The sequence below is a fragment of the Grus americana genome, chromosome 1 (genome assembly GCF_028858705.1).
Source record: "Grus americana isolate bGruAme1 chromosome 1, bGruAme1.mat, whole genome shotgun sequence".
NCBI lineage: Eukaryota > Metazoa > Chordata > Aves > Gruiformes > Gruidae > Grus > Grus americana.
The window spans coordinates 115,738,118-115,761,632 of NC_072852.1; the positions used below are offsets into that span (position 1 = coordinate 115,738,118).

Genomic DNA, 23,515 nt, shown 5'->3' on the forward strand with positions numbered 1-23,515 from the left:
CACTAAGAAATGTCAAATATCTATTTTTATGAATTTTTTTTTTTTTTTAATTTTGTAAATGGTAAAGTTGAAACATATGGCAAGACCTCTCTCTTCCAATATAACAGATTAAAAGCTTGAATAAATATGTTGAAGCAGATTGATGGATGTACTGGCCTTTTGCTTCTGCTGTGCCTTCAGCAGGTTTAGCAAAGATTATTCTGTCATTTCTTGACTACTATATATGACAGAGCTAGCAAGGTGATACCATTTCATGCACCGATCAGTATTTGTTCAGTAAATATAAGTGGCCAAAGGCGAATTCCTTTCTAGCATCAGAGATAGTGAAGAATTCCAGTATTTAATGCCCAATCCAAAGCCTCTAAGGAAAGATCTTCCTGATTTCAGTGGATTTGTATCTATGCCTTCTGAGGGCTGAAATTATAACCGTGTTGATTTATTGAGATAAATATTTACTTTACATAAACAGTCTGAAAGCATCTTCTTTTTTTTTTTTTTTTTTTTTTTTTTGCCTTTGCATTTAAATACCCAGCGTGGCTGAGGGCTGATGTGAAAAAACTCGAGGCAAGGGGCTGGCTCAGACAGTTTGGTTTGTACTGGACATTTGTGGAGAGCACCAGACAGACGTTTTGGGGCACTGACATCAGCCGTCCAGAGCCATTCGCATCACCACGCCGCTCTGCCAGCATGTTTCAGCTCTACCCGGGAGGGATCCTCTTTCAGATCCTCCCTGCTGGGATTGCCAGCGAAGCTGCCAAGTAAGTCTAAGACTGACTTGTCCCGTGTCCTGAAGCTCTCTATCTGCCGTCAGATGCTCAGTCATTTCAGACCCAGGCTGGACTCTTTTTCTTTGGTTGATAACTGAGGCAGCGATGGTGTTGCCTTTGTACCAAACCCAGCAGATTAGTTTGTGCCTGCTGAGTGTGGATTTGGAGTAATAACTGCATAATTTCAAACAAACTTTGGGTTTGTGTCCCTGGGTGCCATTGCTTTCGCCTTTCACAAACATTTTTTCCAAAGCATGCTTAATGGGGATAGTCACACCATTTTTTAAAATTACTCTTTCAAGTGTTTATCAGTCATTCCCTTTGTTTCCAAAACTAGATCAGGTTGGGAAACCGATCTGGAAAGTACACACAAAATAAAATGTTGGATATTATGATAGCCTGTGCCAGGAATATAGTAAATAACCAGTGTCCTTGAATTTGCACCAAGGTGGCTGAGTTAATCAAAAAGCCGTTCTGCTCGTTGTTTCTGACTTGATATGCTTTTATCGGCTGGCAGCAGGGAAGAGGAGAACAACCATGAAGAACATGGAGCGACACAGTCACAGTGCATACAAAATACACCAAGAGATGACTCCACATCTGGATAAAAGAATGACACCGCAGGTCAACCTTGATTAGAGCGATGGAGGAGGTCGGAGGGGCACTGGAAGAATGAGGCCGAGGTAGTACATCACTATGGTGAATCCGGGGGATTTATTGCAGTTTAGTGACACGTTTGAGAGGTGTCATATGCCCTTCTCAGCAAGCCTGTGCTCTGAACCAATTGTAATTTGGTTTAAATCAATTCAGTGTAACATGAAATGCCTAGAGTCAAAAGCAAGATTGGTTCAATAGCGTTCTGCATGTCAGGTAGGATGATCTATTCACCAGTAATGAGGGAAATGGGGGCCTTTGTGCCTTAGCCTGATTCACTGAAGATTAAAACAAGGTTATTAAGTATGTGCTGTATAAGAACACGAAAAGAGTGCTGTAGGATGTTTTGCACTGGTCGACTCTGTAGCATTATAATCCCTCTCAAAACAACACAAAACCAAAACCTTTCTAAACTGTGTATGTGGGAGGAGTGGGAAATAATAAGATCTGTGTGAAATACAAAACAAAATATAATTCTAAGTGTTATAATAAATTTTTATCTTCTGACTCCAGAACACTTTAAACGTGGTAAATGAAGTAGTTATCTTCTCCTTTCAGAATGGCAACTGTGGGAGCTGGGCTCTGACTCCCACTTCCGTGACTTATCCACCAGGCAGAGGCACCTCACCTTACAAAAGGGCTGAGATTCCTGGGGTGATTTAGATCTTTTATAAACAAGCTTAATTCCAATTTCCGTATGTTAGTGAATGACAGCACCCACTTAATCATCTATATTATTTTCTGTAAGGAGCTAATAACACACTTGTCAAGATTTGGGGCCAACAATGCTCGAACATCACCTGCACAATACGCATTTTGTGGGAGGCAAAAAAAACCCCCAACCCTGCACGTTAAAACAGTCTTTGCTGCTCATGCTAATACACAATTGAAATGGTGTAAATTTACCACACGTGGTGAATCTTAGGTGAATCAGGAAGGATAACAGCTGACAAAAGGACTGCTTTTGATGCAGCCAGAAGCCTCTACTCAAAGAGAGGAAAGGCATAACTCCCAAGAAATAAAATAATATTTAAAAAAATGGTGAAAAAGCTGAATCCTGCCAAGATTTTTTTACTATTTGGAATCACAGTGTCCCCACTTGGGGTGAAACTTATTCTACCAGAAAAATTCATACTCTCGGATAGACTGCTGTCTCTAAACTGCAATATAAGAGTCATTATCAAAACCCAAAGGATGAGTCTGAAGACCCATCCCAAAGGTTTTTTGCATCACCTGTCTGTGTACAAACCTTCTTCCACACTTTATATAAATTATTAGAAACCTCGCCAGCAGCCTTGGTACAGAGAAAAATAAACAGAGTGCTTCATTAAAAATGAAAAGAGAACCAGTCTGGAGAGCTGTGTGGGAGCAATTACATTTAAAGTCTCAATTAACCCATCATCAATTATCATTCGGAGTCAAGCCAGTGTACGCAGAGCAAGGAACAACATTGTCTCCACCTGACACGAGCTGGTGGTGTTACCTGTGTTAGGGATTTTTGGACACCCCCAGCAGCCACCTCCTAGGCGGCGGCGGCGGGAGCCCTGCGGTGCCCATCAGGAGCCCATGTTTGCTGGCTGAGGGCCAGGGCAAGGCCACCCTGCCTCCCTCCAGGGCCCCTCCCCAAGTGGTCCCCGGCTGGTGACAGCGGGGTTCGGATGCCAGCAGCAAAGCCATCCAGCTAGTGTGAAACGTGGCCAAAAGTGTCCGTGGCTTTGGGCTCCTTCCTATGGTCTCTGCAAGTCAAGGAGCTCTCCTTGCCTTACACCTCAGCGTCTTCAGGAGAATTTATAAGTGGTAAAGTAAGGAAAACAAGACTCTTTTTTTTTTTTTTTTTCAGAGGCATGGTTCCCTGAGTGTCCTGAAGGAACGTGAATTTTATTTGTCTTTTGTTTGAATGCAGAACCAGTTTCTGAAATTGTATCATGCAGAACTTTCTGTTTTCAAACAAAGATGCTACAACTCAGTCGCCTGTAGTCTTGCCATTTCAGCACAATTTATGATAAGCAGTTAGGGATGTTAGGGAAAGAGAACCGATCTAATCTCAAAAACATGAAGGATTTTTAACATCTCAGCTCTTGTTGAGGTTATTACTCAAGCACCTTCTTTCCTCTCTCCCTCATGTCATATTTACTAAAAGTAGTACATGTAAGATAAGCCTAGGTTTTATCTATACATATTAATTTACCACACCAAGTTACAGCAGTAAGAGCTGAAGATAATGTGCACTTAAAATAATTATTTCCATTCAGATAATTATTGCCAGTCCCAAATTCCTATCCCATACCTCAAAATGCAAGACATGCATTATAATATAATAAAACAATCTTAGTAGCTCCGTTTTAACTTTGAACTAACTAATCTTGAGAATAGTGTTTCCTACCCCAAGCACAGGAGATTCAAGCTGAGGAGAACTGACTTTCCTACCCCCCTGTCAAATTAGCTTTTTGTCATTGTTTTATGAAAGATCTGGTTACCTTTTCTGTTCCTTCCTCCTTCAGGCTAATAATGTCCAAATCAAAATCCTTCCGTAAGCCATCCGTTTTGTTGAAGGTTATGCGCCCTGTCAGGCCATCCCACCGTGCCTGTGTGAACACAAAAACACTCTTCCCTGTAACCATTAGTAGGAACTACTCTGAAGCCATGACAAATATTGCATTTTAAATTAAGTGTAGCATTGTATCACTTCCAAATAGCTTTTTTTAAAACAGATGCAGCTTTGTTACTTTGATAAAAGCCCACTTTCTTCAACTTTTTTCTTGTTTAGTTTCTCTTCAATATCTTTTGCATTTAACAATCAGGCACAGGTTTGTAACAGTTTATATATTTTGATTTACGTATGTCTAGTACTATATCTAAAAAGATAGACTGAAGAGAGAATAAAAATATGTATTACATGTGCCCAAAGACAGGGCAGTTTTGCACTGCATAAGAATTCACTGAGAAATTAAAAAAGGAGTCTGCTTTGTCCAAGCTTTGGGTCTGAACCTTGGAGGACGACAGTCTGAATCCCCCAGCCTCTCTGGAGGGATCCCCTTCACCCCAGCCCAGGACCTTGTAAGTTCTCCATGACGAATGGGTAACAAATGGCAATCGGTGCTGAACGGAAGTCCCCAGAAGGTCTTTAATGAACAAAAGTAGCTAACCATCCCAAATCACCAAAGCTTTCTCAACACTTCAGTCATGTGTTTCCTGGTCTCATGGGATAGATACTGCCTCTGCTACTCAGGGCCCAGAAATCCAGATTTTTCCAGGACAGGTTGTGGTTAAATCTCCCCCACCAGCACTGGACTCCTAATGTCCTTGGACTTGGCTGCAAATCCCAGCTGAATTGTTTCACTAATCTCTACTCAGTTTGCATCACCAAGGAAGAAGACACAAGCTCCCAAGTAAGGAAACGAGGTGTATCACTCCTAATAGGAGCACTGCCACTGCCTGTGCTCGCCGGGCATCATGACGATGGCTCTAAAAGCAGGCTTTCAGGAAAAAAATATCACCCAGTCACAGAGACCTAGTAAAAACTTTGTAGTGTAAGGTATATGCAAATCTTAAATACGTGTTTGAAGTAGAGCATACAAGTTACATCTGATCAGTTTTGATCCAGGCAGCATTTTACCATTCTATCATAATTAAGTGCAATCGCACTTTCCTTGTTTTAAACATGAGCATCAGGAGTAAGTTAAAGTGGTGGACTTTGTACTTCAGTCTGTATAGCCATGATGATTCCCTGTGCTGGGGAACACTTCTTCAGCGCAGCAGGATCAATGTCTAGAACTAACTTCCTCTGCAATTTAAGTTTTCTGTATATTGTAGGCTTCCCAGCAAGCTCACTTTCTTTTAAATGAGATCTATCTGTCTCTCTGATAGCCCCCATTTTGTCCCCAGTGCTGAAGCTTATCTATAAAAGAAAGTAGTTGATGGATTTCAAACTGCAGACAATTTTTATAACCTATTTTTGGGAGCTCCCACATTAGATTACGTTCTTCAAAGATACAAGAAAGGCTGATGATAAATGATGGCATAGTTTCTTCATGTGTGTCAGCCATATAATTCTTAAATTATAAGCTTTTCTACTGCACATTGTTATTTGTTTCATTTAATTTGTTGTAGATGGATGACATAAGGAAAGCTGCATTAAAAATCAGCAGACCTACAGAACGGTGTCTCCCCTTCTTGTTAAATCTGAATTCTAGCTCTGAATCTGCAGGATTTAATCTCAGATGCTGGGATGTCATCACCACGTGTCTCAGACAAATCTAATGCATCTAGAATTTTGTGAAAATATAGCAGGATTCCTAAGCATGCTGAAGTAACATAAGAATGGAAAAGTGCAAATGCAACAACCTTTCTATGAGACTTTCCATCTTAATGACATGGGAACACATGGAATCTCAGCTGTAAACAGTGAAACATTTGTGGGTGTGTATGCTGATATAATTAAGATAGCAGGAGGGGACACACATGAATGCATTTCGTCATATCTCTTTTCCAGTCTGTCTTTTTACTACTCTGACACGACACCCATCTCTTACTCATAAAGATAGAACATTTTTTAAAATACGATCTTTAGAGATCAATACCTCCTCAGAGGGCAATTTGCTTCTGTGAAATGCTCACATTTATTGATTACATATCAGATGCTCAGCTTCTCTGCTAACGTGATACGATCTTGAATAAAGGAACCAATATGTTATTTCTGGAAATGGTATCAGGAGCCTACATCTCCATTCTTGTAAAAAAACAGATTTGTATGGTGAAATGCTAGCTCACTTTTGAAAATTGACATTGGTGCTTCTACCCCCACACTAAAAAAAAGGAAGAAAAAGATGTTACAAGCTGCACAGGTGTATGCTTCAATCTGAAGGTAGCAGAGAAGTGCGTATAGCCTTTGTCAACTTAATTCCCACTCAGACCATCAAATAATGACCCAAATGTGACTTAAATAATAAACAGGAGTCAGGGAGTGTTTCTTAGAAGAGTTAAACTTAAATGTTGAATGTTCTTCAGACCCTAATTGTGAGACATACGCCTCAAATAGCATTTGAATTCTAAATTTTAATTCTTGTTTTTATTTTATTTATTCTATAAGAATAAGTTATAAGAATAACACATTTGGGTTTGAGTCCAGTGAACGTAATTTAATTCCTGACTTCAAGACAGTTGTGGCGCCTGTGTGTGCAACATGTCTAGACAGACAGGTAATGTTTCTTTCCTGATCAGAAACAAAAGTTTTCCGCCAGACACAAAGGGAAGGGATGAGTTAGGAACCTACGGTCCATCCCAGGCCTTCTGAAGTCTACGGTAAAACTTGCAAGCTTTGAAAAGGATTCGAGTCCTAAAGCACAACTGCCTGCTGCACGCAAAGACAGTGAAATGTATGGCTGCCCCGAAAACATAGCTCCATACCCCCACTTCTAGACGCCTGCCAGGTAAATGGAGGATGCGAGTGCCTATTAGGCACCGCGTTCAGGCAAACAGAATAGGCAGCAGTTGCACAGTCCTCAAATGCAATTAACGAACAGAAATGAAGCAGAACTTTCTGAATAGTCAGAAACCGCACGACTGTTTAACACAGCAATGAGATTTCATGCTTTTATACGCAAGATTTATAGCAATTTTAATGTTTCTAGTGACACTCCGTGTTAAATGTTACAGGATATAATAAAAGTTGAATCGGAACCTAATCATGTAATTCATCAAAAGAAATTGCTTTTTTGCACTCTGTCCTTGCTTTAATATTAGAGGAACTAAGGGCACAATTTGAAACTCTTGCAGAGAGAATGTATTTTCAATTTTGTTGGTATAATTTTGAGTATAGCTTGCAGCTTAATTAAAAAATGTGAGTTTCAGTAGCTTCTGTTTGTAACAGAAGATCTCATTTATGCAAGCTTGCAGGCTGGCTCTGACAACAGAACTGCGAGGAAATGCTGTTCTTCCAGGAGTCTGGTTTGCAGCAGTAGGGCAATGGAGTGTTTAGCTGAGGTTCAAAATAAGGTCTCACAGTCTTCAATACCGTGTTTTGTCAGATAATTATTATTCTTGTTTCTAAGTTGTAAACATTTGATGACTTTCTCCTGTTTATTAAACTAAATGGGAAATTAACCCAATCTCTTGGTTTCAACTGGTAGTTGAGAAGTAAACCATACGGGACCAGTAGCTACTCAGACCCCTTCTTATGAAGCATTGAAAAAGTAGTAGATAGAACAGATTACAGATAAGTCTTCAGTCATCTCTGACGGCTGTCAGGTACCTGACAAGGCAAAAATATACAAAGCAACCTAATTAAAACTCTGAAGCTTCCTATTTTTACTACTTAAAAAAAAAAAACTAACTGTGGTAAACTACAAAGTGACACCTGGAGTTAAATATTCAAATTACAATATTGGTTTCCATGTAAATATATTGATGGACAATTATAACAACTGGAAAACGAAGCTGACTCAGCTTCTAAGAGCAAACACTCCAGAAGCTTGCTATCAATTCACACCACCATTATACGGTCTTTATATCAATTTCCACTTCATCATCTTGAATCAATTACTATAGCAGCCGTAGTTTCAGCTGAAGCCAATCAACAGTTCAATCACAGAATCAATTAGTTCAGCTGCTACCAGACTTACTAAGGTAAAACAACAGATACGCTTTATATTGTTTCTTTTGCCTCTACCAGACCTCACTTATATTTCCAGATTTGTATTAGCAAGATATAACCAGATCAAGAAATCATAACGTAGAGTGTATATAATGCATTGACTGAGTAAATCTTCAGCTTTGTGATATAGCCTCAATGGGATACAGCCAATTTGGTAGATACTGTATTGCACTACTGCACACAAAAGTGTCAATCTTTCTCAGACAAATTGATTGATTCTATTATGTATTTGGTTTTTCTTGCTCAATATATGTTTATCCAAATATTTTAGTTAACTGTTTATCTGCCTATGACATATTTTTTCTTTCTGAGTCCAGTGTCCCAGTAACAGATACTGTTTCAGATTAGAAAACTTTGTATTTTTCAAGGTACTTTTTAAAGTGTTCAAAGTGCCCTCGCAATACAAACATGCAAAGGCATAATCTTATTTTACCTCTTTAAACTATTATGTTTAATGATGTTTCATAATGTGCAGACATTTCTGCTCCTCTATTAATATTCCACTTATTCCAATAACCTGTGAAATAAAACAGTTTTTCTGAACCTGTTCCTTAGACCTCTACTTGCAATTAATCAAGCAATCTCTTTAGAGTTTCAAACTCAAGTTTTAACCTTCTATTGTTCCCACTGTTCAGAAAATAAACCCCTCCATTTTGAACATGTGTCCGGAGCTAATGTTAGAAGAAAGCATCTGAGATGAGATACACATATGTACCCCCAAATGCAAATAAAATGGTGACTATATCACTTACGAAATATGTGTACATAATGAATCTACTTTAAACGGTATAAGGAGAAACCATCATAACTCTTAAGAATTTTTTAGAATAAATAAACAAAGGATGTTGATAAAACTTCTGAGTGAAAAACCAGGAGGAAAAGCTATTTTAGCACAGTATTGTTGCGAAAAATGAACTGTTCTATTGTTCAGCTCCAAAAACCTGCACAATACCAGGTCTGAGTCTGAATTTGTATAAGATATTTGGATGCTTTGCTTCTGCCACTGAAGCCTGAATTATTGTTTAATATGAAAGTATCATAAATTGATGATAAACAACATCTTATGTGAATACTATTCTTGGATATAAGTGCAATGCTAAATGACAGTCTTCATTCTAAAGCCTTACAAATGCATCTGGGCACACAAAAAACCCTACTGCAATTGACTTAAGAAATTCCCGAAGTAGAGAATGGGCCATATTTAGTTACTTATTTTGTAAAACAGTCTCTGTAATTTTTTTATTTCTCTCCCTCTTTTTTTTCTTTCTCTTGCTGTTTATGTGTAACTTGAACATTTTGAAACCTTATCCTAAAGGCGTGCAATCAGCAGAGTTTTTCCACAGATTTAATGAGAGCTTGGAACAGAAATTGGTTAGCTGAACTCTTCAGTATGGGAGAAGTACATTCAGAAGCTAGAGTGAAGTCTAATGGAAGATAAGGATATTTTTCTGTCTACTCAGTTTTGTCAGTGGGATTATCTTGACCTTTGGTAGGTTGCTTTCCCAAGCATGTTAAAGGTAACCTACAAAGACAAGTAATCGTACTGACTGTTTTTTCCCTGGTTTTGTAATTATGGATATATAGGCCAAGTATAGTTTTATTTTTAATTCTTGGTGTTATAATCTGTTTGTTTATTATCAGAATTTACTAGGCAAAACTGAACATCAGTTATTGATTTAATGTACTTTTTTAATTAACCACAGTTGTGAAGTAAAAGGTATTAAATTACACCACCATCATGCTGCTGTTTTTCTTTTTTTTTTTTTTTTTAATGATAAATGAAACAATAGAAAAAAACCATTGGCAGTCATCTGACCTGGAATTCAGGAAGCACTAGTATGCAACACCCCAAATGTACATGTACATGTACACGTAATGAGGACATTGATTGTGTTCCTTTATGACATGCGACAAGACAGTGAGTGAGCTCTTTTTCTCATCTTTTTTTCTCGCTCCAAACTTTTGCTTCATGACTACAAAATCAGATATCTGAAAAATTTATAAAACATAGCCATACCTAAACCTACTGTGGCCACACGCTCAGAATACCACAGATCACTTTTCTACAACAAAATCTTCCAATACCATAAATAACAATACCACTAAATACTAACCAAAATGGTAATGACCAAGAGAAAGTTTACTTTAATTGTCCTTTGGTTTTCTTTCCTTTTGGGAGAGAAAACTCCTGCTTTATTAGAATTGCAGAGACAGTTGATAGCTTTAAGTGATAGTGATATTGCTTCTAGTTACAGTGGAAATCATTATATGCTCTCAGCCACACATCAATTTATCAGCTCTTACAATTAATCCTCTTATTAAAAAAGATCCTCAAGGATTATGGAATATAGTGAGTTAGCGTATAACTTTTCCATTATCCTGGTCCAAATCTAGCATAACAGATGCAATAAAAAGAATTTCAGCATTCACCATTACAGGGTTTTATCTACCCCACTGAAAATCATGATGCTTCATAGCGTCTTTACTCAGAAGAGCTCCAGGACTGGTACAGTCCTAGGCTTTTTTATTAAGCAGCACTGGCATGGAAAAGAGGAGGTGTGGCGTAGGCTTGTTCTTAGGAAGGGGTTTAGGCAGCTGTTGTAAGACTGAGCACACCCCAGCCTTGAAACAAGAGAGAGAAATGGTGAGCAAATAGAGAAGGGGCATTTCTTAGGAGAGGCACAGGCTGTTCCGTGAGCCGCCCAAGAGCACTCATTTCCAGAGCAGCGGTTGAGCTTAATGACGTTCAGGGGTAGTCATATGAAACTTTTTGGTGTGACAAAGTTGACAAATGAACCCTGAATACTTGATGATGACGGCTTAGGTGGACTCATTTCAGGGCATATGTTTGAAAAGCCTTTGAGTTCCTTTAAAGCTTACTTACACCTACCAGATTGCTTCATATCAATATCAGAGATGACAGAGTGGGCGTGACGAATCGGAAGGAAAGGTCAAACCTTGCCAATTTTTCTTCCTAGTAAGAGCAGAGTCTGTCTTACACGAACAAGACTGTCACTAAAGTGTCTGGGTGGGATTGCTGTTGACTACGAACTTGGAAACCATAATTTCACTGTGTTAATGAGGATTGGGATCCTATTGTAACAGATACTGCTTGTATAGGTGAAACAGTATGTAGAGAAATCCTGTCCCATACAGCTAACAGACTCAATACACTAACTAGACAAAAGCCGTCATCCACCTTTTACGGAGGGGAACTGGGGCATTTCCAGCTACAGGTCTTCTTCACCTAGATTTTAGGTCCTGCTACTTTTGTTTTAGAGTGATGTGGTAACTACAAGTATGGATGATGAACTGCCTGATCATGTCAGCACGTTGGAAGTGCCTACCAAGCAATGACCGGTTTTACGCTCTCAGGTAACAGCAACACAGATTTTGGAGCTGGCCTGAAGTGATTTGTACGTGGTTGCACAGAGTCTGTGGCAGAGCCAGAAGCCAAAGCGAAAGCTCTGGTGTTCCCACGCAGAATCTTGAGTGGGAAATGTCCTCCCCAACTGGGCTGTTGTCCTATTACAGTGACATCAGCCCATTGAACAAAAAGGATGACAAGGAGCCTACGGGGGCGGGGGGGGGGGGGGGGGGGGGGGGTTTGCATGGTGCAAAGCACTGTGTCATTTCCAACTGAGATAATGGGACCAAGTGCTGGAAAATTTGTGAATGAGTGCGTGGGAGGTTGCGTGGTTGAGGAACAGATTGTTTCAATGAGACCACACTGCTCCAAAATCTAAATCATCTGCATTTAACAGTTATCGCGTAAGCTCTTTGGAACAAAGACAAATGGCTGGATGGTGATGTGACTAGGGCTCCTAGAATTTTTTCCAATACAAATAAGTATCATCTAGTTTAGGCAATGTACTAACACTTAAATAGAAACATGAGTGAGGAGTAAATGATAAGCACTTTTAATAGGCCAGGACGTATAAAATATGTTCTGAAAAAAGGGTTTGTGTAGCAAGTATCAAAATATCCTCCATATATTCAGATAAAAAACTTTATAGTAATTCTTGCTTATTTTTTATAAACAAATCTACTTTCCAGGTAATATTTAAGCAAGTAAAAATGGAATGGAAGAAAATATATATAATGGTTTTGTTAGATTTCTTGTTTGATTTTAGATATCACAGTATCAGAACCTTGCAGATAATTTTTTATCAATTCAATATGTATTTATTCCTGGTATGCAAGTTCTAGGACCATTATTGTGCAATCTGTGCATAGATCATTGCATAAATTAAGTGATTTTCCTTTTGAAATTTGATTGCAGAATATGAATCCCTATTGGCATTAATCTCAGCCATACATTATCTTTATGGAAAGCTGACCTTTATTTTCTAATAAATTATCATGGGATGCAGGTCTAGCAGTTGTTTTGTTTGCTCTTTTAAATAAGAGGTTTCAGTTCAAAGTAAGAAACAGTAATAGGCTCATATCAGAAATGCATCCATTACTTTATGGACAAGAAGTAAGTTTTTAAAAAGTAAAAATGTCCTGTTTTCAGCTGAGATAGAGTTAATTTTCTTTCTAATAGCCGACAGAGTGCCGTGTTTTGGATTTAGTATGAGAATAACGTTGATAACACACTGATGTTTTTAGTTGTTGCCAAGCAGTTGAGGACTTTTCAGCTTCTCATACTGGCCTGTCAACAAGAAGGCTGGGGGTGCCCAAGAAGCTGGGAGGGGACATGGCCAGGGCAGCTGACTCAAACTGGCCAAAGGGATATTCTTTACCACATGATGTCATGCTCTGTATATAACTGGGAGTGGGCTGAGAGGCAGTTTGTCTTGGGAACTAGCTGAGTATCAGTTTCAGTTGGTGAGCAATTGCGCTGTGCAACGCTTGTTTCATATATTCTAGCATTAGAATGTATTAGTATTAGTGTTAGTGTTTATTAGTATTAATATTAGTATTAATTAGTATTAGTATTGTCTTCCTTTTCTGTCCTATTAAACTGTCTTTATCTCAATCCACAAGTTTTACCTTTTTTTTTTTTCTTTTCTATTCTCTGTTCCATCCCACTGTGGGGGAGTGAGCAAATGACTGTGGTGTTGTTTTAGCTGCCTGCTGGGTTAAACCATGACACAAGTAAATAACTGCTTTTCTTTGGATTAATTAAATATTGCTGCATCGGAGCCTGGAGAATAACTGCAGCTAGTATCTATAGACACTGTCATTGGCTCAACCCTAGAACACAATGACAAAGATGCAGGAGAACAGATGCTATTTTATGTTTTGGAGCTGAACTATTGTCGTCTTTCCCCAGTTACGTCCATAGAGATATCTGTGCAAGCAGAGAGATCAGGTGACTGACACATAGACCTTTCTTCAGACAGCAGGGGAGATGGTGAGTTCTTGGCTCTTCTGACATCCAGACTCTCGTATTGCTGACTTCTTTTTTTGTTCCACTCTGTAGATTTTTAGTCCCATGAAAATACTCTTACACGTTGAGTTTGGTTGTAATAACGGACTGTGAAACAAAAGAAATGTGCTGTTATCTTACAAGATGATTTGTGCTCCTTTGTTTGGAGATGCTGCCAATCTTAAAAAAAAAAAAAAAATTAATATCTCCCCAGATAGATTGCTTTCCCTTCTGTCTTATTTTAAATTCATACTTTTCCTGTAATGAAGAATATTCAGTTCCTTCTTCTTCCAATGATGTTCTATGTTTGTTTTAGATTTAGCCAGTTATTATCAAGAATCCCCTGAAAATTACATCCTGTGATTTGATACCAGTTAATCAAGACTTTGTGCATTCCTGCCCTTTTCTCAAAATGTTAGTCAGCTCATCAGATTTGGACAAAATCAATCTGGACGTGGTCACGACATCTTGAACTCATTATTTCTGTCTTCTGTTCCCTGCACTGGAGCTTCCCAGGAAATCTAGCAGTCCTGCAGATGGTTGCTTGCTTCCTCCATACCAAGAGAAAAATGAGATCCACCATCCATCTAAAGTGCTGGGTAAACATCAAAGAGCTCAGAGATTTAAAGGATATAAACTTTTAAACATTTATGTGCTGAAAAAAGCCAGTGTCTCAGAGCTGCAAAACAGCACTAAAATGTGAAAAAAGCAGAGAACTCTACTGTTTTCTTATTGTAGAACAACTAGGTCTAGAATAAGTGTGTGTGTAACAGATATATCAGGACAGACAGGAGTTTCTAAATCATTTGTACACTCTCAGCACGGGTGAAGCAGACATGCAGCTGGTTTTGGAGGTAAGCATGGGCTAGCAAGTGACTAACGCACTGAATCATCTTCACTCAGAAGAATTATTACAAATAAGTTGAGCCAGAGGCTTGAAAGATATACAGTCGTGGTAGTCCCTGTATGACCAAGTCCACCCATCTTGTTGATTTCTGTGGTCATTACTCTACATGAAGAAGTGCTTCAGCTCAAAGGATCCTCAAGACTTTTTTCCTGTGGTGCAGGTCTTCCCAGCTCTTTTTGTGGTGACTGGAAACTACAATGCTTCTTTGTTTCCCAGTCTTCCTAATTATGCTGATGGAGAGGACTCTTTCTCTACAGAGCAAGGCTATCGTTTGATTAAATGCCTTGAGTTTGGAAGAAAACAGTCCAGGAATTACATTCTTCTGTATATAGGATAAGGTGGGTTTTTTTCTTTTCTTTTTGTAAAGAAGAAACATGAAATAAAAACATTTATAGCCAATGTAACCAGAACACAGAGTACCACGTTCTGAATTAACATCATGGTTTCAAAAAGCAGCCAATAATAAAGTTGCATAATTTCATTTCTTGATGCAGAGTCACTTGCTGTCTTCTTGCACAGGGAAGGACTGGATATGTCTTTTTTTTTTGTTATTAATTTTACTCTTGAAGCAGAGTGTCATCCACAGACCAGAGTCACACAACACTAGATGCTTTAAAAACTGTAGAATGTTTACAGTACTGTTTCTGTATACAAATAAGCTAAATTAAGGTCTCATTTTAAGACTTTAACAATGAAAAATGGTGTGCTAATTTAAGCGGGCTTCTTCAGGGACTTAATTTTACTAATCCTTGTCTATGTTGCAAGCCGGAGACATTCTATGAGGCATACCAATTATTATTTGTAGAAATGAGAATAATCAGCTAGCAAAGGGCTGGAAAACCCTTTATAAATTTTAAGGGAAGAGTTTCTTGAGCTTTAAGGCATTTGAGTGAGGCTGGCTTTACAGTCTGACTGGGACATCTTCACTCAGAAGAATTATTACAAATAAGTTGAGACAGAGGCTTGGAAGTTTTACAGTCATGGAAGTGCTTGTATAACCAAGTCCACTTATCGTGTTGCTTTCTGTGGTCGTTATGTTAGTCTACACAAAGAATTGGTTCAGCTCAGAGGATTCTTCAGAGCTTTAATGTCACACCGCCAAAGGAATCAATTACTCGATGGAGAATCTAGATGGGTTGCTGTTGCTCCTCGTATCTACTAATTAAATGTGCTTGAAAAATACAATATAAAAACACAATATAAACTGAAATGTAGATGTAAATGCTTCAGATTTCTTTTAATCTTTGAGATTTGTGTGTGTGATTCTGTTTGAGGGGATTTAATAATGTCACTCAAGATAAAGTCTGCATCTCTATCTTCTGAAATACTTCTCTATGCAGTTGTTCTTCTAATTGTTACTGGATTTGAGTGAGGGGAGCTCACATTGGTCTACAGGATAATTGAATAACAGACAATCATTGTTTTGGGGATTATCTCATTCCTTAAGGTGGACATTACCAGGGAATTTGATCATTCAATTATAAGCACCTGTTTCATGTTTACATACATATTCCTTTTAGGAAAGGTGCAATCATACTTTCTCTCCTTTTTCCCTCTCTGAAGAGAGAGAATGACCTCCTCTTTCTTTCTGGGCATGGGTAAGATGTACTCCCTGCGAGTGCTTCCATAAGGGCTAAAAGATTAAAATATCATTTAGATATCAATGACATTAGGTCACTGAGAAAGACAAGCTTCTGACGGGGATTTACTTTTCATTAAAAAGGTCTTCATGAGCTATTGTAGAAGAGTCTTGATCCCAGACAGTGTATTTTATGTAACATTCTCCTTCGCAGGAACTAGCTGGTGACCTCTCTGACCTCAAAGCCATCCTCAGAGCTGGGGGGCTTTGGTCAGCCTTGTTTTTCTCTGCAAATTTCCAACTGTTTCCTACAGTCAGTATTAGCTCCTGAGATCTTTAGAGCATACAAGATTACTCTTATTTGTTACTACAATTGATTAGTCTGTAGGCTGAGACATTTTGCTAGTGCTTTTCTCCTATGCTCTTGCTGGTAGCACTTCAAGTCTTGGTCATTAAGAAAATTAGGCAGTGTATCTCCTACTGCTGTTACCTGGTACTCTTACCCAAAGTCGTAAGGCCAAGGGAGGAGTATTCTCACATTAAACTAGTCATCTTTTGTTTTCACGTACTATGAAAATTCAGAAACCAACTCTAATGTGCACACATTCAGATCAGCATGAATCAAAAGGCAGTATTTTGCCCTAACTTATCCACTTTCCAGCTGCTTTAAGGAAGAAACTAACTCGTGTATACCTGAGGACAGGATATGGCCTGAACGTTGACTTCCCAACAGGACAATGACAGGCTGAAAAAAACCTAATTTGCCATCTGCTGAGTGAAGAGAGAAGCAGCCTATCAGCTGCTGTACAAGTTGGAGGCTATCCACGTTGACCTCTGCTCATGTCCAGGCAGCTTCTGAGGTCCCTTCTGTTGCCAGCAGTCTGCCATTTTATAGCATTGGCCCACAAAGCAAATGAGATGACTGCAGTTCTTATCACCACTGAAATAAAGTGCAAAAAACCACCACAGAGCCATTGAAGTACTTGGTAAGGTCTAGCACCTGCAAGACTCATTGCATGAAACCTCTTTGCCTGAAAGCTGTTTATTTAGACCACAGTACAGGATATTTGTCTTCAGACCAGTCTGTAAAACGTCTTCACAGACTGTTAGTACCATGTCACAAAACAATAAAATTAAATTTTACTTATGTGGGCCCAAACTATCATTCTGCCTGCTTGACTTCTTTTCTCCATGCCTCTTTGCTTGATTCTTAATTTATACAGTTCATCTATCCTTGTTGATCAAACCAGATCATAACATGAACTAGGGAGATCCAAATGTATTTGCTATTTAGTTTGCAACACTTGTTATAGCCTTTATGAGAAATGTAATACTGTCTTATTAAACCCGTTGTGGTTTAACCCCAGCTGGCAACTAAGCACCAGGCAGCCACTCACTCACTCCTCTTCCCCAGGTGGGATGGGGAGGACAATCTAAAAAAAAAAAAAAAAAGTAAAATTCATGGATTGAGACAGAGACAGTTTAATAAGATGGCAAAGGAAGAGTAAATTATAATAATGACAATAATAATAATAATGATAAAAGAATATACAAAATGAGTGATGCACAATGCAATTGCTCACCACTTGTTGACTGCGGCCCAGCCTGTCCCCAAGCAGTGATCACACCCCCAGCCAGCTTCCCCCAAGTTTATATACGGAGCATAACGTCATATGGTATGGAATATCCCTTTGGCCAGTTTTGGTCGGCTGTCCTGGCTGCCCCCTCCCAACTTCTTGTGCACCACCAGTCTCCTCACTGGCGAGGCAGTATGAGAAATTGAAAAGTCCTTGTCTTGGTAAACATCGCTTAGCAACAACCAAAACATTAGTGTGTTATCAACACCACTCTCATCCCAAATACAAAACACAGCACTGTACCAGCTACTAGGAAGAAAATTAACTGTATCCCAGCCGTAACCAGGACAACCTTATCATGTACTTTTATCAACCATCTTTTTTTGGCTAGAACAGAAACAGGAAGATAAGACTCTGAAAGTATTTAAATCAGTGTTTTACTGACCATGAAAGACGCTATCTGCAAAACAATCAGCAATTAGCTCGCATATCTGACTCCATGCAAGAAAAGCTAGCTGTACGTGATAAATGTGAACTGTGTAACTGTTTAAGCTTTGAATTGGATCTGCTGAGATATGTCTGGTGCCCTTGGTCAAAGTACTTCTTCTGGTTTAGGATTCAGGACGCTTATGCTATATACTTAGCATCACCCAAAATAAGTAGGTCACCACTGTAGAATTATGCAGATGCATTTGCTGATACAAAGTCTTTTGCTAACTTTCAATTTCATGATAATTATTCTTAAAATGCACAAGAAATTGTATGAGTAGCAATGCTCCCTCGTTTAGTTTGAGGTTGAGAAGTACAAGAGCAAAGGTTCCCACTTAGATCAAATCAGAAGGGAGGAAGAAGTTCATCTTTATTACAGGCACTTATGAGACAATTTTCTCCTGTCTTTTACTGTGCCTGCTACAGTCTTCTCACCTCCTCCCCAGTGAGGGAGCTGGATGCAGCATGGCTGATGTCAGTGCGAGAGAAATAACCTTTATCAATGCTGCTACCCTGTCTCCTCCGGGTGTTCCCATGATTGTCTTGCAGTGAGGAAAGTATCTCAAAGCTTCCTTAATTTTTAAGTCAGGTCCCTGAGTACTGGGGTAAGTCTAGTCTTTTCTTTATACTTTCAAAGAGAGAAGCTTAGAAGGAAACATCAAAATTCATAAAGCGCCCTGTGTGGAGAGTACTAGTTCAGGAACTTTCAACGCTTTCTATGTAGGTGAATCACCATGTCGTGTATTGCCAATGACAATTCTAAAAAATTAACTTAGAAAGGTTTGGAGAAGGTGATGACAGCTCTTCTACATGTTCTGTAACCTCCACTTGTCTTTCAGTTTGCTCCTACAATATTTCTGGATTCAGGGGTATGCCCCAATGTGCTGCCACCACTTACCTTGTACCTCAGCCTACAAGTCCTGTTCCACTTACACAAGGGCTAATGAATGTGGCTTTGATAGAACCACACTGTCATGGACAAGAACTGGGGGAAAAGATGAAGTATACATAGGAAACCCCACATAATTTCCAATTTTCATTTCCACACATTTCCCTAAAGGAAAAGTTTCCATTGGAAATTCATAATAGAAACTGAACTTTTGGAAGAGTGAAGGTATTTCAGCTAAAATGTGTATTTTTTAGAACAACTGTGGATCAAGGTAGCTCAGTGATGCATTCTTATGAGATAGATAGTGCATGACTTCATGAAGCAATTTACTTCTTTAGAAATACTGGCAGAATTATTTTCTGGATATTGATTACTGATCATACAATCTGTAAAAGAATTGGAATTAAGTGGTGAAAAAGGGACAGAGCTACAGACTTGCTTTTCTTTCAATTTCTAGAATGGCTGTTGTTAGTTATCACATATTTTTAGAAATTATCTACAACCATAATAACATAACAATAACATTAACCGAGCAAAAATTATGGGCAGTCTTATGGTGTGTTAGCCTGAGATGTCATCACACCTACAGTTTAGTAGTTTCTTTTTTTCAAAGACCAGATAAAGTCTCCACTGGAATGCAGGCCACAGCCTTGTGTCTGTAAATCAACGTTTCTCTGCTAGGAAGGTGAGGAAGAATTGGGCATCCGAGTGCCAGAAACCAGAGCATAGCACATGACAAAGAGCAGGAAGCAACAACACAAGTCAATGTGGCAAAGAAGAAAGGAAAGATTATGCTGACCATAAGCAGATGGTCTATACTTGCCTCTTTTATCAGATTCATAAATCTGGGTCCAAAACGCCACGGCTTGTGTCTGTGGCACTGCAGGGAGCTGACAGTCATTTGGGAGGCACGCTGGGAGGCCACTGCTACCATGTAAACAGCATCGTACATCAGAGCTGCTTCAGTCTGCAAGAAAAAACAGAAAGGCTTTCTTTAGTGTACATCTTTGTGCCTGGTCCCTGCTTTTCTCCACTAAGAATCATTCCTTTGGGCTATTGTTATGGAAAAGGCCACTACTGGGCTCTCCACAGAAATCTGAGGTGGAAAAAAAATCAATTTTTTGCAGCTTATATTAATTTCAGAGTATTTTCTGGTGAGCATTGGGAAGAAAACTACATTGGGTAGCTACAGGAAGAGAGAGGTCAGTGGGTCCAGCGCAGGAAGGAGCACACAGGTAGGTCTGTGTCATGAAGGGGGGTTTTAAGCAGCCCAGGTCTCATCCTCCAGGCATGTCTTATGGCCAAGCACTTTGCATTACCCAGTCTTCTATAGTTTCCTTATGGGAGTTGCCAAAGATTTTCACCACCCCAAGGTGTGTCATTAGAAAGCACCATGCAGGTGCTCAAGCCAGTCTCTGCCCAGCGTGCAGCTTGGTGTGGCATGGTGGCGTGGCATGGTGGCGTGTGGGAGGGCTGCCCACGTGGGGCCCATGCTAGCTCCCCATCGCTGCTCTTCTCATGGCTCTTGTGGGATTACTTTCTTCCTGAAGGGGCAGGCAGGCTCTGCTTGCCAGGGAAATCAATCCCACCGAGCACCTGGTAGGTATCCCACTGGACAGGTATCTACTGTCTCTAAGTGTCTACTGCCCTCAAGGCTTTTGTCACAAATGTGTGAAATGGCCCCACCAAGATTTGGCCAGGGCTGTTCCCCTGCCATACCTCCCATGCCGTCTTAGAGAGAGGTGAACTGTCCTTTCGAGGTGCCTTTTTTTGATGGTTAAGTTGAACTTATATATTTAACTTCTATCTAAGGATAGATGAATATAGCCCTTAGACACCTAGATATTACTAAAATTACAGGATGCTGGTTGTGCATCTGAGTTTCTTTTGACAATGGGTTTGTTGGTTTAAAAACATGCCCAGTAAGTCTCAAGCTGAGATCGCACACCCTGTCACCCTTTATCATTGGGAAGTTTTAGAAAAATTCACCTTCACCTTCACTGTGCTTCAGTGCTCTCATGTGTGAGGTGGGAACAGCCATGTTTCACTTAATGCACAGGGATGCTGTAAAAATGAAGTGCTTACCTTTCTTGTAAATCTACTGAATAATTAAATAGGTGTCTTAAAAAATAGTACTAACTCTGCAGATGAGAAACTGGACTCATTTATATGAACTGCAAAGTTAATCCATTTTTTATTCTTTTCCCATGCAATTCCTTTGGGAAATTAATAGATTTGATTCTTTGTCTGTTTTCTTTACCTAAGTAAATTACAACAGCATCAGTCTTACCAGCATTGGAGGTTTTTGCTGGCAATTAAATGTGATCTGAATTTATCAACTAATCTTAGTATACCACAGATGAGGAATCACTCTTGACACACTAGTCAGGATCTGCCCAAAACAATGCTCCTACAATCAGAGCAAATTGAAAACATTGTAAATGGTGAGGCAAGCAGGGGGAGACAAAAACAGCTGTTCTCAGCATTGAGTGACTTAAAACAGATATTTACTCTAAGCAGACCTAGGGACTAAGGGCCTGATCCAAAATCCCTCAAAATCAATGGAAAGATTCCCATCAATGTCAGTGGAGTTCAGATTGTTTTTTACATTAGACTGGGGACACGTGCATTCAGGATTGAATTTTACTTGAGCACTGGAGTCCCGGTCTGCCTCTGTCCCAAGCCTAGAGACTCTGGAGACTTGGTGAAAATGCTTTAGTGTGTACCTCACTTTGCACTCCTATCTGGGACCACCGACGCTTTTACTTGATAGCATGGTGCATCCTGCATTGTTTGTATGTTGGCAGCATTGCCAGACTTGGCTGTTTCAATCTAGTGCTTGTGTAACTTGTTACTCATCCATTCTGCCATGCAGCGACTGGGAGGCTGTATTACCTCCCTTAGCCTTTTATTTTCCCCTCGCTCTTGTTCTGGTTTAGGGCTTGGGGTTGCGTGGAGGAACAAAAGGTCACCTCATTTTCTGAAGCAAACCACCTTATATTGATGTCTGTACTTGTGCATAAAAAGAAAGGGACTAAAGTTAGAACTAAAGAACTTGTCTTTCTAATTTTCATAATATTTTTAAATTATTGCAAAGAAACCCAAAGATCTGATTAGAACAACTATGCCTCTGTGTGCAATTCGGGCATAAAGTGAGACATGAACTCACAACTGTCTTACTCATGCCCTGCTGACTTCCCACAACCTGACATCAGGGCAAACAATATAGCATGAACCAGAAGGGAGAAATCCTGAGTTAACAATAGGACATGTAATCCTGATCTCCTTATACTGTGCAGCTTGTCATAGCCTTATTGTCTAATGAAATATAGCAGTATTGCAGCTCTCCATCACACTGAATAAGCAGCACTTGCTATGAATATTTAAAAGATCACAGCCAACTAGAAAGATGCTTTCCTTGGTGCTCATGCTGTTTCAGAGCATCAAGGACACTAAGAGATTATAGAGATGCAAAGGAGAGGATAAGAGCCTAGTAAGAACTTTGGTTTTCCTAGTTTTACAGCTGGGTGAATGCAGGTGAACAGCTGCCCTTGCAGGTCTTGTGTATTCACATCAGAAGTTCCCAGAGGCAGCTTTCTCCCCTGCTTTGCATATGAGTGAGCACAATGGCACTGCCCAAACAAGCAACATTTTTTTTGAAATGCTAGAGATAGCACACATAATGCATTTTTCTTCAGGATGTTAGGATGTTTCAAAATTTTCCCTGCAATCATCTGCAATAAAGTCTATTTCATATCAGTTTGAACTCCAATCAGTACATGGGATTTATTATCTTATATTGCAAAAAGATGGCAACCCTTCACCTGACAAAACTGAATGGAGTCACGCTGCCCATGTAATTGTTCCTATTCTTTCCTTTGCTTCTTGGGGGAGTGGCAGGGAGGAAATCCTAATTTCCTGGCTTGATGATAACTTTCATTTATCTTTAAATTACATCTTAAAAGCCGTAGTTGCTGTAGATGGTGGAAATGAAGAGAAAGGGCACTTTTCCAATTTAAAAATGCTATTACCTGTCCACATGTACAATATCTTTCCCTGCAGGTTATAAATCGTATACCTGCTCTGAAAGTTTTTATTTCCTGCTATGTTCTTCACTCCATCCCAAACGTTATTAGAGAAATGAGGCAGAAGTCTATACATTTGACAACAATAAGATGAATGATGTTAGCTGGATGGCACCATGACAGAGATTTGCCACCCACCTCTAGAGCTGCCCAGCAGTGGTTTGTCACACAGATAAGTACAACATTGGTTCGTGGGCCAAACGCACTTTTGGGGAGAAGCAGGTAAAAGGAAGGCTGTTTTGGGGATGCTGCTTCAGCATTTGCATTGTGAAATAAAGCAGTAATGGGATCGGGCCACATCAGCTAGAACAGCGCCGCGAAGCCCACTGTAGACGCCCCTGCATCGTTGTGGTTGTTCACTTACCGTCATCATGCCATCGAGGAGGCCAGTCTCTGGCTTCGGTGGCGCCTGTAGACGCTCCATTGACCATTTCTCAATGACCGATGAAACTTGTGGATTCTCGATGTTGAGCAGGCGAAACCCTGTCATATTTACTCCGCTGTATCTGTAGGGTTCCAGGTCTAATGCAAATAGATCCTAA

At 39.6% G+C, this 23,515-nt stretch overlaps 1 protein-coding gene and 1 long non-coding RNA gene across 7 annotated transcripts in view; one reads left to right on the forward strand and one right to left on the reverse strand.

Annotated features, from left to right (window-relative positions):
• The window catches only part of GRIK1 (glutamate ionotropic receptor kainate type subunit 1), a 170,680-nt gene that overhangs the window by 34,000 nt on the left and 113,165 nt on the right, over positions 1–23,515 (reverse strand). For all 6 annotated transcript variants that reach the window (XR_008574344.1, XM_054806112.1, XM_054806129.1 and 3 more), the window contains exons 6-8: positions 23,338–23,511; positions 19,712–19,855; positions 3,899–4,006 (exon numbers count right to left, since the gene is read on the reverse strand). Coding sequence is in view for 5 of the 6 variants with exons in the window: in XM_054806112.1 (XP_054662087.1) it covers positions 3,899–4,006; positions 19,712–19,855; positions 23,338–23,511 (426 nt within the window). In the remaining variant the exon portion in view is untranslated. The remainder of the gene's footprint in view (positions 1–3,898; positions 4,007–19,711; positions 19,856–23,337; positions 23,512–23,515) is intronic.
• LOC129197572 (uncharacterized) overlaps positions 12,884–23,515 on the forward strand; it is a 30,460-nt gene continuing 19,828 nt past the window's right edge. Inside the window, exons 1-2 of the long non-coding RNA XR_008574345.1 lie at positions 12,884–12,903; positions 13,352–13,432. This is a non-coding gene — a long non-coding RNA (uncharacterized LOC129197572). The remainder of the gene's footprint in view (positions 12,904–13,351; positions 13,433–23,515) is intronic.